Source organism: Pan troglodytes, chromosome 10, assembly GCF_028858775.2.
Source record: "Pan troglodytes isolate AG18354 chromosome 10, NHGRI_mPanTro3-v2.0_pri, whole genome shotgun sequence".
Taxonomy (NCBI): domain Eukaryota; kingdom Metazoa; phylum Chordata; class Mammalia; order Primates; family Hominidae; genus Pan; species Pan troglodytes.
The window spans coordinates 88,187,345-88,202,195 of NC_072408.2; the positions used below are offsets into that span (position 1 = coordinate 88,187,345).

Consider the following 14,851-nt stretch of genomic DNA (forward strand, 5'->3'; position numbering starts at 1 on the left):
TATGGGACAAAAAGCATAGACTCAAGGATGACTGCAAGATTTGTAGTCTTCGATTAGAAAGATGGAGTTGCTATTTTTTGAGAAGAGAAAATCTGTAGGAGAAGCAGATTTGTGGTTAGGACGGGGCAAAATCCTGGACTGGGTTTTGAAAACAAAGTTTGAAATGACTAATTAGATGTCAAAATAAAGGTGTCAGGCAAGCTATTGTATAAGCCCACAGTAAAGAGTAGTGAGTATATGGATGCTTTCTGCAAGCAGCTATAACATTGGATGAGATCACCTGTGGAGTGAAGTAGGGGGTCGTCAAAGATGACTAATAACGTCTTTGTAGAACTCTCTTCAATTGTTACTTTATCAGAAAGGTCTTTCACCCCTGCCATATAATATATTTACAAAATATGTTTGTTGTCTTTCTCACCTACCAAAATATATATTCCTAAAATTTTTATCTCTATTAAAACTTTAAATCTTAACTTATATATTATTGTACATTTGACTGCGATACAATTTTCACACTTGGCTGTCAAACAGACTTTCCAAACTCAATATGTTTAAAACCTGTGTTCAGAACGTGCTTCTCCCCCTAATATGTTTTGCTTTAATTCATCCCCAACTCAATTAGTGAGAACTTAAGTTTTTCACTTTCTCCAAAAACGGTGGAGTCATCCTTGAGTTCTCTCTTTTTCTCCCATCTTTTATACAATCTATGAGAAACACTTGTTGGCTTTCTTTTCACAAAATATGTGAATGTGACCCACTGTCATGACCTCCACCATTGTCACCCTTGTCTGGGTCATCTACTCTCCTTTGAATTACGGTAACAATCTTGTAACTGGTTCTTTTTTTCTAACCTTGTTTCTTATTTTCATTCTTATAGCAGTCAGACTGATTCATGGTGATCCTGTTACATTGCAGTTAAGTGAATATTCCCATGATAAATGTTAATAATTATCAGAAATATAAAAAATAGCTAGGTCCCACATTACAGCAGGAAATAAACATGTTAATGATTGATACAGAAAAACATTCATCTGTCAAATTCTTAATCTGTATAGTTTGAAGAGATGAGAAGTGTGTATATTGAGTTTATTTTTCGTATATTGAGTTTATTTTTTTCTTTAGAGAAAGTCATCAAATTGAAAGCTTTCAAATGTTTTGTTGCTATTGTTGTTGTTCATCTATAAAATAAAGAATCAACACTAGAGTGGATCTTTCTTCCTGGATGAATTACCAAGTAGTCCTTTTAGATGTGTAAATATAAGTCAAGTAGGCTCCCACATCCCAAGGAAGAATATTTAATAGAATCCTGACAAAAAGTGTCTCTTCTACTGTGTCTTGATATTAAGAGAGTGGAGGAGGAAGATATTTGACATAAACCGGAAACTTCAGGAAGGAGAGGAAAAAACAGATTGCTCCCCTTTCAACTGTGAAGTTCAATGTTTTTCTTAATTCTCTGGTAGACTGACAATTGACTAGATCACAAGGAGTATCAAGAGTCCACAAAGAGAACTTACCATGAGGGAAGTAAGAGTATGAATGTGAACTATGGTCCAACAGCCAGTGGTGGTTCTGGCATGGAATCTGAAAGACCTTCCTGGCTCAGTCATCTTGATGAATTTGGGAACATGAGTATGAACCTAAACTTCAACTGGTAAAACTTGGAGAATGGAAAATTCTTCCTGAAGAATCACTTTGGTAGAGGTTGTCACTACTGCTGGTGGAACTAGTTTGGAAAAACTAGGCCATTTACTGGCATAAGATGGTTTAATTTGGCCTGTATGACAGTGGGTTATTGCAATGGTGCATGGATGGTGTTGGATTTTGAGGGAACACTTGTTTCAAAAGTGATACTTTGAGGGCTAAAAATATGCAATAGCAGTTTTTTAAAAATTTACTCACTTGTTACTTTATCACATTTTCCAGTTATCTTTTCATGAATTGTAAACAAACAAAAAACAAAAACAAACAATCAAACAAAAAAATTCCTTTTTGGTCTGATCAAGTTTTGAAAGTTTTTAGATAACTTAGGCAGAACAACATTGGCCCCAAGAGGCTGGTACCAGACTTACTGTTATTTGGATTACTTGGGCTCTTATATATTTTAGATAGTCAAAAAAGAGCTCAACTTGCCTGTATCCAGGTCACAAAAATTATGTATGTAAAGGATTAATGGTAGGCATAGAAATAATGAACACTAATCAAGTACAACAGAGTTTCATTTATTTTCTATTTTTAAAAATGTCACTTCTGTCAGAGAATCATGCATACAAAAAAAAAAATCAAGTTGTTTATCCCTAGGAAAAGAAAAACAGTTCCAAAAGAATATGTGCCATCATTCTCAGCAAACTAACACAGGAACAAAAAACCAAACACCGCATGTTCTCAGTTATAAGTGGAAGTTGAACAACGAGAACACATGGACACAGAGAGGGGAACATCACACACTGGGGCCTGTCGGGGTGTTGGGGGCAAGGGAAGGGAGGGCATTAGGACAAATACCTAATGCATGTGGGGCTTAAAACCTAGATGACAGGTTGATAGGTGCAGCAAACCACCATGGCACATGTATATCTATGTAACAAACCTGCATATTCTGCATGTGTCCCAGAAGTTAAAAAAAAAAAACTGTCAATGAAATCCACTACTTTTGAAAGATGAGTATATTGTATTCTGAAAATACTTCTTAGCAAACTTGTAAATGAAATTCCAAACCTGATAAAAGCTATCTACCAGTTACTATGATAAGCATCACATTAATGAATAGCATTATTATTAAAGTCTATACTTTTACAAGCTTTATATGTCTTGGACAATAACAATAAATGAAAACTGAAAAGGAAGAGAAGAGAAAAGTAAATCCTCCCAATCTGTGTAATTACTTAGAAAATACCAAGAGTATAGCAAACTCTTAGAACTAATAGTTTTGCAAGTTTGCTGTAATCCATATCAATATTGGAAAATCAATAGCATCTTTATATGCCAGTATTAATTTATTAGGAAAAACATATAAAGGAGATAACAATCACAGTAACTATAAATGCCTAGAAATAAATCTAATCATATATAAGATCTCTATGGGAAAAATTAAACAATTTTATTGAAGAACATAAAATAATACACAAATGAATGGAGACATAAGCCATATGTACATATGGTAAAACAGTATACAATAGAGGCAATAACTTCCCGAAGTTAATTTATTAATTTAAGCAATTGCAGTAAAAATCTTGTTGGGGCACAGAAAACGATTCCCCCAAATATGACTTTGGCTTGTTGAGTGCTTTGAAAATTGAAAGGCCTCAGAAATAATACTTAGAACCAAGATCTGTCTCTGACCTTCCTCTCCTCCCTTTCTCTCTCTCTCTCTGGAATTTCCTTATCTGACTAAAAACACTTCTTTCCACAAGGAATGTAATTGTCTTAAGATTCCCCTCTTCAGGAATCCTGTCAGATTAACCACTAGAGAAGAGCAGAAATTGAGAGTCGTCATGACAAGACAGATTTATAATCTGTTCTTCAGAGGACAGCTCCCAGAGATTACCCAGGGGACTTAATCTGCAATAATAAAGCAATATTTATTCCTGCACAGTCTTTCCCCTTACTTTCCTTTAATTTGTCAGTCCCACCCAGCTTCCAAAAAGAATCATTTGCAAAATGTCTGCCTCCTGAATCCATACATATCTCCTATGTCGAGAATATTTAAGCATCAGCCCTCTGGCCCCTCTTCCAGTCTAATACATTGTAAATGGCAGTTATATCCATATGCGTGTTAAAATAAGTTTTGTGTGCCTTTTTTCACATTAATCTGCCTTCCCTCAATTCATTTTCAGCAAACCTTTAGAGGGTGGAAGAAAATTTTCTCCTTGGCCCCTACAATCTCAACAGAGTTGAAAAATGGAATTTGAAAAGTTGATATTATAATTAAGCTCTAAGAATCAAGATTTATAAAGTTAATCGTTAAAACAGTGTGATATTTATTTCTTATTCTTGAACACGTATTTATTAAGTGTTCATCATGTTCTAGGAACTATTCTAGGTACCTGAGCTTCATCAGGAATAAAACAAGGATCCTAACTTTTATGGAGGTTATTATCTAACTGGGCTGGCAGACAATACATTACAGACATTATAAATAAGTAAAGCATATAAACACATGCTGTGCTATAATACATTACTATGTTAGAATATGTTATGACATTTGAACAAAGACTGGATGGAAGTGGGGAAGTTAACCATGTATCTGGAGGAAAGGCATTTCAGACAAAGGAAAGAGGAAATCAAAAGTCAACAGGAGGCCAGTGTGGCTGGGGTGGATTTGGATGTGAAGTCAGAAGATAAAGACAGTGAGATTTATGTAGAGCCTTGTGTAAGTGGAAAGAAGTTGCAGAGTTTTGAGCAGACGATTGATGTGTTCAGATATATGGTTTAAAACATCACTCTTGTATCAAAATATCACATGCACCATATAAATATGCATAATTAGAATATATCCATAGACATTTTTTTAAAAATGAAAATGAACAGATTACTCTGATTCATGCTGTTTTAAAAATAGACTGGAGATGGCCCATGGGAGAAGCAGAGAGACCTCATAAAAAGTGATTGATTATAATAATTCAGCTGAGAGATGACAGTGGTTCAAAACAGAGTGATCAATGGAAGTGGTAGGATTCTGGATATATTTTGAAGGTAGAGTAAATCAAATTTCTTTATAGTTGGATGGGAGGTGTGAGACATAGGGAGGATGTGAGAGTAATTCCAAATTCTTTAGCTTGAGCAACTGGAAAGGCAAAGTTTTCATCATGTAAACTGGAGATGATGGATCAAATTTTTTAAGGGGGGATATCAAATACGTAAGCTTTTGATATTTTAAATGTGCAAAGTCTTTTAGATATACAAGTGGAGATGTTCAATTGTGGCTGGATATATGCATTTGGTTGTAGGGTCTGAACTAGAGGTAAAGATTCATAAATTATTAGCATATGAATAGGATGAGATTGATTGGAATCATGGAGAGAGTGTAGGTAGAGAACATGTGGAGGGCTGAGCCCTGGGGTGAAGAAAGAAAGAGAAGAAGAGAAGAAACTGGGAGTTGTCATGCCAAGACAGACTTATCATCTGTTCTTCAGAGGGCAGATGCTCCATCATTCAGAAGTCAGAGGGAGGAAAACAGATGGAGATGTAGCCACTGGTAAGTAAGAGGAAAACAATGTAGTTTCCTGTAATGCAAGTGAAGAAGTATACGAAGGAAGAAAACTATTAACTATGTCATATACTGCTGAGACATCAACTATAGCAAGGCCTGAGAATTGGCCTTATATTTAGCACTATAAATTTAGTGATGACTGTAGCAGGAGTGGCTTCTGTGCTATGGTGGGGCAAAACCTTATTGAAATAGGTTTATAAAGGAATTTAAAATGTGGGGCCAAAAGATAATTTTTTTTAAGTTAGGGAAACTTTGTATATTGTAAGAATACAGTCGACCAGGGGTGCCCACGCTCCAAGCCATGGACATGTATTGGTCTGTGGCCTGTTTCGGACCAGACTTCTCAGTAGGAGGTAAAGGTGTGAGCAAAGCTTCATCTGTATTTACAACCACTCCCTATCGCTTGCATTACCGTCTGAGCTCTACTTTCTGTAAGATCAGTGGCAGCATTAGATTCACAAAGGAGTGTGAACCCTATTGTGAACTGTCCATGTGAGGGATCTAGGTTGTGCACTCCTTATGAGAATCTAATGCCTGACTATCTGTCACTGTCAGACGGGACCATCTAGTTGCAGGAAAACAAGCTCAGAGCTCCCACTGATTCTACATTATGGTGAGTTGTATAATTATTTCATTATATATTTCAATGTAATAATTTAAATAAAGTGCAAAATAAATGTAATGTGCTTGAATCATCCTGAAACCATCCCCAACCACACCCCCAGTCAGGGGAAAAATTGTCTTTCACAAAACTGGTTCCTGTTGCCAAGAACTTTGGGGACAATTGGAGTAGACAAAGAAAAGAAAATGATGGCAAAGGAAAGAGCAGTAAAATTTGCTGGGGAAATATACTTGATTAAATGTTTGCTGAAGACATTACACATGGTGTAACAAAGTTTTCTTTGACTAGGCTTTTTTGAAATTTTTGTAAGCCTCATGCTCAGTCTAATAAACTCTTCCATCCTCTTAGAAACATGGACAGGTTTCAGACTTTGCTTAAAGTAAATAATCTTATATTTTGAAATCTATAAAATCAGGTAGTTTTTACGCTGCCTTTTCCCTCCATAGTTCACATTTATTCTTCACTTATTTGTTACCTGTTTATCTCCAATCCCCCTGTTCATGAGCTACATTACTTTGAGCCATTGATCCTTGCTCTGCAAACCTCACAGGGTTGTCGTTACAGAGATCAAATAAAACAACTCACATAAAGGACTTTATGCTGGTTACTTATCTCATTCTTAAAGACCCGTAGCCGCTTTGTTAATGAGGTTTCCAGACAAGTTTGAAAAACAATTTGGCTAACTTTAAAGGTTAAGCACCAGCATTCCTTAATTCCATATTAAGGCATGTCCTGTTGAATTCTCATTCTGGGATACTCTATTTCCCTGTGGGTAAAGAGCGTCTCTGGAAACACTACATACTGTGTTTCTTTCTTGACGCTCGACAATACTAAGAGTTAAAATATAAATACTGTAGTACTTACACCAGTTAAAAATTGTACACAACAATATTTCCTAATCTACTTCTCCTGGGAATTTCATTTGTTGGGTGAGTGGGTCCTATCAAACACCCACTAAATTTCTGGGGAGCTTGTGTTTCATGAGAAATGATGAAATAGATAAATTCTACCAAAGTGAAAAAATACAATTAGATCAACTGAGGAACTTCTGAATGAAAAACTAAACATTCTCCTAGCCTTGCTTAACAGATCACACAAAACAAAACAGAGGAAAAAGAACTTATTCTTGTGTACATCACCAAAAGACAACAGATTCCTTGGCACAAAATGAACCCTCCAATTATGTTAATAAGATAAAGGTAAATGAACAAATTTCCAGTCAGTCAGTCTTTTAAAGTCTTTGGAAATATCCTTCTTCACCAAAAAAAAAAAAAAAAAAAAAAAAAAAAAAAAATTCTGAGTCCCTCAAATCCTAGCTAATACAAATGATACTTCTTATTGAAGACAGCAGAGTGGATTTCACTTCATCTTTCCATCTAACAAGGTCTTAGTTAACACACAATAACCCAGTCACTGCACCCAGAGCGATTGGTTTTGAACCTAATGAGTTTCCATACAGCATTAGAAGACTTTTATTTTTGCCATTGCATATAGAAGATTCCAGACCTTTCGTTATGTGCTTCCTCGCCAACTCAGCTTCTAGAAAATTGATAAAACTTCATGTATATATGGATAAGCCATGGAAGATCCTAACCTTACTCTTTTGGTCCCTTTTCTAGCCAATCATTGAACCTCTGGGCCAGTCCAGCCCATGTATATCTTTAGACCTGCTCTTTCCAAGTTGGCAAATTCATAAACTCCATTCAGTTTGGGGTTTCACTGCTTGACAATTCAATTGAAGAATAAAGGAGAAACATTCAAGTCGTTATGTTTTGTAAGGAATTAGAATACAATATATGGGATCAATACACAGAAGAAAATATTCTGTGAGTGCAATCCATTTGTAAATAAGCCCAATTATATTTTTGAGAGAGGGAATCAATAATGCATAAAATGAGCTACAGTTGACAAGACTGAATCTTTGAAAGAATGGTTGTTGGCCGTAGTTAACATGTATTGATGAACACAAAAAAATGAACAAAATATAGTCAATATATTGAAGACATGCCTGTGGATGATGACTTTTAGTCAGAACTTAGTGAGAATGATTAAAAGAATGGCATTTGTGATAAATGATGTTTATTAGTATTTTAAAATAGGATGAGATATTGATAAGCCAAACTTTTAACTGGACAGCTGACAGGTTTGCATGAGAGTGTGCAAATCTCCACACTATGATATCTCAATATTTCACAATAGCATGATGGAATGAAATCCTTTGTCTCCACTGAGGATCACATTGCTTGTAGAGCTATGTTGGCTTGTTCTAAGTACCTATTTTTGTCATTGGTTGTTCATTCTAAAACAGCATTGTGTTGCTAAAAGTCCACAAAACCCTTAATTTTGATAAAGGCACATCCCGTATTCCATTTTTATCACTTTGGCTCAATATTCTTCATGAACAGTAGTTCTATAATAAAAATACTAGACAATTATTTATTAAATTTACCGATCTGAGGATTATTCTTGCCACTGATTCTTCATTTTGCTTTATGTACTTTTTTGTCCATAATTCTTCTATCTGACAAGAACTAAAGAACTGAAAACGTGCAAACAAAAATGTATTTCTGATTTTACATTTATTCAGCTTTCACATTTCCATATTACTGTTGCTTAAATTGTTATGTTGCATTTTTAGAGAACAGTCACGAATAAATGTCAGATTCAAAGAGGAGAGAAGAATAAGAGCAACAACTTAAAAAAGGAAGCTTTAACTTAGTTCACTTAGTAATTAAGCTCAAAGTGGGAATGATAAGCAAACAGGCCTGGGAGGCGAGAAGAGGCCAGCCAGCTTGGGAAGAACCTCATGTGACATGCCGAGGATGTGCCTCATTTGTTGTATGGTCATTGAAGGATCAGTCAACTCCACTCTTCGATCTATGAAGAACTAGTGTCCCAGTCACTAATACATGACACGTATAAAAATTCACTGCATATAGTTAAGTGTGACTACTGTTTTGTGAAAGTTTTTCATATTGTTGACTCCTGGTACTTTTTCAGGCATCAGTTCAAATCCCACCATCTTAAAAAGATCCCTTCTTTAATGTCTTCACCACTCACCTTGTACGGGTCCCTTGATCATATCTATGCCCTTTTACACTGTGTATATTTGTTTATTGCCTGTACCCTCAACTGTCTTATCATCATTATATTCCTACCACCTAGAATAGGGCCCATTTCTTAGCACCTTTAATAAGGTTGCCACTAAATATTTATTTGATTGAAAACACAGGATTAATAAATAGAATAAGCATTTATTGCTTCTATACAATATGCCTAAGATGATGTAATTCATTGAATATAGTGTTTCTATTCTTATAACTCTGTAAGTTGGCAAGACTATTTCATCTGAAACTCAGAGTCAGCGGTGTTAAGGGTAAGGTTCATACAGCTGGTAGCTGGCAGAGACGGGAACTTCAAACAAATCGCTATTCCACATTGCCTCTCTGACACCCCTCAATGAGGATTAATTAACCTTGTTTTTAAACTCTAATATTATTTTTGATACCACAATATTTATCATGTTTTATGATATTAATTTGGGCATGTTTATTTCTCACTGTAGATTCTTATCAAATTTATTACAGACTATATCTTCTGAATCTCTAACATATCTAATATTCTACTGATTCACATCAGTTAGCAAATACTTGCAGCTGAAAAAATAATTAGAAGTACAGATTATACAAGTAATGAGCATTATTATATCCTTTACAAGAGTAGCATGTTTACTTTTTAAAATTCACCAATTAACTTCCATCTAGAAAGAAATAGGAAAAAGTTATTAGAGCCTGGCTCTGAAAAGGTGGAATTTAGTGTTCTGAAAATTTGTATTATCCTGTGAATATTTATATTCTTCTCAATCAGTTAAATTTAAGACCACACAGAAATATTTAAATTCGTTTCAGTTAAGTGTATTTTTTCTTTTTCTTTTTTCTTTTAAAAAGGCTGATAATAATTACCAGAGTTTTCCATGAATAATAAGGCCTATTTCAGATTGTGTTTTTGTGAGGCTATTTTTGTCAACTATTTTGTCAACAGAGTTCTCAATCCACCGACATAAAACATCTTCTTTGGGCTAATCACCCACCCTGACTGTGTAACTTAAGCAAATTAACTGCCCTAAACAAAGGGTAATCCTTCCAACTAGGGTTTAGAAGTCACTTTCTTAGTTCTATTAGTATCTAATAATAGTTTTACATTTTTGTCCTGATCAACCACTTTTCAATTTACACACTAACACTATAGTCATCGTTGATAATCTGCCAAAATAATAATTTCCTTTCTTTTGTTTGAATATACCTTTTTAAAAGTTCTCAATAAAAAAAATAAGTATTAGGCTTTAAATTACAATCCTTTGACAACTTGTTTTATGGCATTAATATACCTTGAATAATCATGTCATGGAGGATGATTTTGATAAGAAAAATGCTCTATAATATTATATGTGTGTAACTTGGGAGTATTTATATAAGGACAATGAAAATAATAATCAGGATACTGTTTTATGTTTTATCAAGAAATGTCAGGTAAAAAAATGTGGTATAGCTGAGCACGGTGGCTCACACCTGTAATTCCAGCACTTTGGGAGGCCGAGGTGGGCAGATTGCTTGAGCTCAGGAGTTCAAGACCAGCCTGGTCAACATGATGAAACTCTGTCTCTACAAAAATTACCAAAATTAGCCAGGCAGGGTGGCTCATGCCAGTAATGTTAGCTACTTGGAACATTGAGATGGGAGGATTGCTTGAACCCAGGAGAAGGAGGTTGCAGTGAGCCAAGTTCATGCCACTGCACTACAGCCTGGACTGTCTCAAAAATATGTAAATAAAAATAAATTTAAAAATGTGGCATAAATAAAACTTCTTATTACAACACTTTATTGGAACATCCTGAGAAATCAATCACAGGATTAATATAAATTGAAACATGTTTACATATTTTTAAATTTAGACTAAATATATATGATATATTATACACATTTTAGGTTTACACCAAAGGATATGGGCATGATATTATGCATGATAATAATATATAATTATTCTAAAGCATTTAGAAATCACTGTTTTAGAAATTCAAGGAAGCTGAAAAAAGCAAATGAATACCAGTAATCATAATGTTTAAAAACCTTTAGTTACACCAACACAAGAAGTGAATGACTTAGCATTGGCACACAATTTCTTTTCTCCACTGGCTGAAATGCCTTCACTAAGAACTGGAAATCAAAAAAAGTTAAAGACAATTGCTTTGGGTCACCAATGTCTCAAAATCCTCCATATGTGCACTTATATCTGTGAAGATCAGTAGAGACAAATATCAATTATGCATAAATCCTCATCCTAATTCTGTAACCAGTTCCTGAAAAATAATCTGTCATAAACTGTCTTACATTCTCTAATGTCTGCATATTCAAATATTTAGTGGTTATATTGTTAGAGTAGGTAGTTAGGCAACCAATAGGTGATGGTCAGGTGGTTGTTAAACTCTCTCTGTAAAACAATTATTGGTTGCTGCCAGTGCCAGGGAAGACAGACTGTAATAAATAGAAAACATTGAATCTGGTGATCAGCAGTTTCCAGATAAGATCTCAGGAGCTGGGCAAGTGGACTCAAGCATGTGCACTGAGAAGCAAAATGGCAGCATTTAACTGGTATAGGAATAGAACATTCCTCTAGGAACACTCAACTGGTAAGGGAAAAATGCCTCCAGTAAGCATGTATAGGACTTCAGTAAACATGCTGTGCATGCGGCCCCTCCCAAGTGCTGACAGGCCACCGTGCATGCAGACAGCCCACCCCAAAGGAAGAATCAGGGCAGAGGTACCACAACTCCAGAAGCATGCCAGTGTATAAATCCCCAATTCAGAGGTCAAATTGCACACTTGAATCTCTCAAGTTGCCCATTTGGCCCTTTTCCAGCTGTACTTTATCTCCTCTTGTTCCTGCTCTAAAACTTTCCTGCCCTGAAACTTGCCTTGGTCTCTCCCTTTGCCTCATGCCCCACAGTCAATTTCTTTCTTCTGAGAAAGCAAGAATTGAGGTTGCTGCAGACCTGTATGGATTTGCTGCTGCTAACAATACCTTGATGAAAAAATATTTGAAAAAAATATATATGTATGAGCATTCCCTGCCCTCCTCCTCCATAAGAAGAACACTTCAAGTATGAAATAACCTGTTAGGGGATAAAAAAAATCTGAAGTTGTTCATGTCTGAGAAAGGTATATTTCTTCATTTCTGGACTAGATTAGCATAAATACAGCATTATTATAGAAAACAATAATTTGTAGCCTTTTATGAAAAAGACTAGATGACCATAAAATCCATTTTTATAACCAGCCAATTGTGATTCTATAATTCTCTGAGGAGAGGTATACTACTAATGACATAATTAAAATGAAAGAGCAATATCAAATTACATGTTGGTTTCCTAAACTGAGTGCTGAGTGAAAATGCCTTATTAAAGAGCTTGGTGGTGTATCTACTGAAGCAGTATCAGTTTATTTAGTTGAAGGAAAGATAAATAATGTTATTCTAATCTCAGATACAGCTAATGAAATACGTCAAATTGTAGTTTATGTTTTATATTTAGCTTAAGATTTCTATAAAATACATGGATAAAGGCTAAATTCGTGGTCTTATGTGAAGATCTGTTCATTTGTCAGCCACCAGAATTGAAGCTTCTTTCCAGAAATTCATCTGATTTACTTACTTTATTTTGCTTTTCTACTTGAAGGAAGAAACATAAGAAGTCCCTCTATTTTTTCTAACCACATAAGTGAGGAAATGCTAAACTTAATTTATAGTAAGAATTCTAGTGCTATTTATTGTATTGTCCAGTCACTTGCTTCTTAATCGCTAGGTTTTAGAAACTCTTGACATTTTCAATTACAGCAATTTAGCTAGCTGATTCATGTGGTCTTCATTTAGGAGCTTAAGAATCCAAAGATATAACTTGTTACAGGCAAATGATTCTCCTGAGTTTCCAACACAGGATGTGTGAATGCCTCTATGTAATTTTCATCTGATTCTAGACCTACCAATAACTTACCTTCTTCCTCTTCTGTTGGAAAGAGGTGGTCCAGCACAGAAAGCTTTTGTCTTTTGCTAGTGGAGCAACAGAGCGCTAGTTTCCTTTGTGTGGGACTAAACTTCACCCAAAAGGAGAATCATTCCATTATAAAAAATGTAAAAGTCCCATGACTTCACATTTCATTTTATGTTATCTCTCATTAACAAGAGTACTGCTGAGGCCTCAAACAATGCAAGAAAAATACTAATCAAATAAAAGATTACCAACCATTTTCGCAGTCATAAACAACAAATAAGTTACCAATTGTATATTATATCACTTACAATTCAAAAGTGTTGTTTTTCACTTAAAATAGTCCTGCCTATATATGTACATATATATACATATGCCATATATACACACAATGTGTATATATGTACTTTAAATTATATTCTTTATACATATTATAAATTCAATTCTATATAATTGAAATACTTTTAAGAAAATCAATTAAGAGCAGGTAAAAAATTCAAATATGTGTATATGCATACACACAACATATACACATATGTATTATATTTAAGAGAATCAAAATAAGAACAAAAAATGAGAAAGGAAATCACCATAAACCTTGAACCTTTGACCAAAGAATCAACAAATCCTAAAAAAATGTTCATTATGTGGTTTTTATATTTCCTGTCAAATGATATAAGAAGTAAACATTTCCATGTAAGAGCATGTGGGGTGTGTCATACCTTCTCATGGACTTTCTGTCCAGGTTCCATCCCTTCAAGATGTTCTGACTCTGTGGATCCCTCGCTTGATGCCATTTTTCTTTGTATATGAACATTTTGTTCACGCAAGGCAACAATCTGCAAAATAAAAGCACTATGCCTTTAAAGTCTAAATAGGGAATAAAATATAAAAAGAAAATGAATTTACTTCAATGTGGTTAAGAACTAATGAACACTAACAAATAACCAGAAAGTGAACATTACATTTTACTGAATTATTATTCAAAATATATGTTTAAATGTAGGTCACCATTTTGAACATTTACAAAAATTCATAATATCTCTACTAAGAAGAGGTTAAAGCACTGTAAAATTTACCTAAGAAAATATTTTCTTAGAAATGTATCTAAAATCAATGATATATTTGTATTCACGTGATGTTAATTCAGAAATTATTTTTTAAATTAATTTGTAGGATGTAATAAAAATGTTTTTTTGGTCTGTATTTTTAAAGTATACAAGAAACATAAAAGATTGAAGGTTAAAGACTAATTATGAGCACAGCAATTTCGCCTACACTGATAGCCCATCTGCAATTTAATATAAGCAGATACACAGCTGAACTTAAAAAAAAATTTGTAATGCTGTCATGAGCATGTATTAAATTTGTTTTATTATTATAATTTTAATGTCCATTATTTTACCAAATTTAGTTAATTTGCAAACACAAATTAAGAAAGCAGTTATTCTTGCAAACTTTCAGCTCAATTTTAATGACATAATTATTTCAATTAAAAAACAAATTCTCTGGTACTTATAGCATAAGTGATCCTAGTAATAGAGTGAAAAATAGTATTTCAGTCTTTTTAAAATGATGTTTTAAAATACATTTGCTAAATATATATATATATCACTTTGAAAATATTTTACATTATATTAATGCTGTAACTTATTTATTCCATGGCATATTTTATTGTATTATCAACTCAGATAGTAGTCAATATTAGTTCTGGGAGAAATAAATGTACATAGTATTTAATGCACAATAAGATCTGAATAATATTAAACTTACATGTGGAAATTACAAGACCAACATGTCACAAGACGAATAATCATTAACTGAAAAAAACATGATATCAAGGGGTTGGGTGTTTGCCCTGCTACCTGACACTATTTCAATGCCATATTACCACCATGTGTCCATGACATCAGTTGATCTAGCTATTTGATCTCTGGTATTTGAGCATTTGGTATATCCTTCTCTAGGTATATGTTCTTTTCTC

The 14,851-nt window shown here is 34.2% G+C and overlaps 1 protein-coding gene across 50 annotated transcripts in view; it reads right to left on the reverse strand.

Moving 5' to 3' along the window:
• PPFIA2 (PTPRF interacting protein alpha 2) overlaps positions 1 to 14,851 on the reverse strand; it is a 505,598-nt gene that overhangs the window by 133,794 nt on the left and 356,953 nt on the right. For all 50 annotated transcript variants that reach the window (XR_010148373.1, XM_063786935.1, XM_054664543.2 and 47 more), the window contains one exon: positions 13,590 to 13,706. Coding sequence is in view for 49 of the 50 variants with exons in the window: in XM_063786935.1 (XP_063643005.1) it covers positions 13,590 to 13,706 (117 nt within the window). In the remaining variant the exon portion in view is untranslated. The remainder of the gene's footprint in view (positions 1 to 13,589; positions 13,707 to 14,851) is intronic.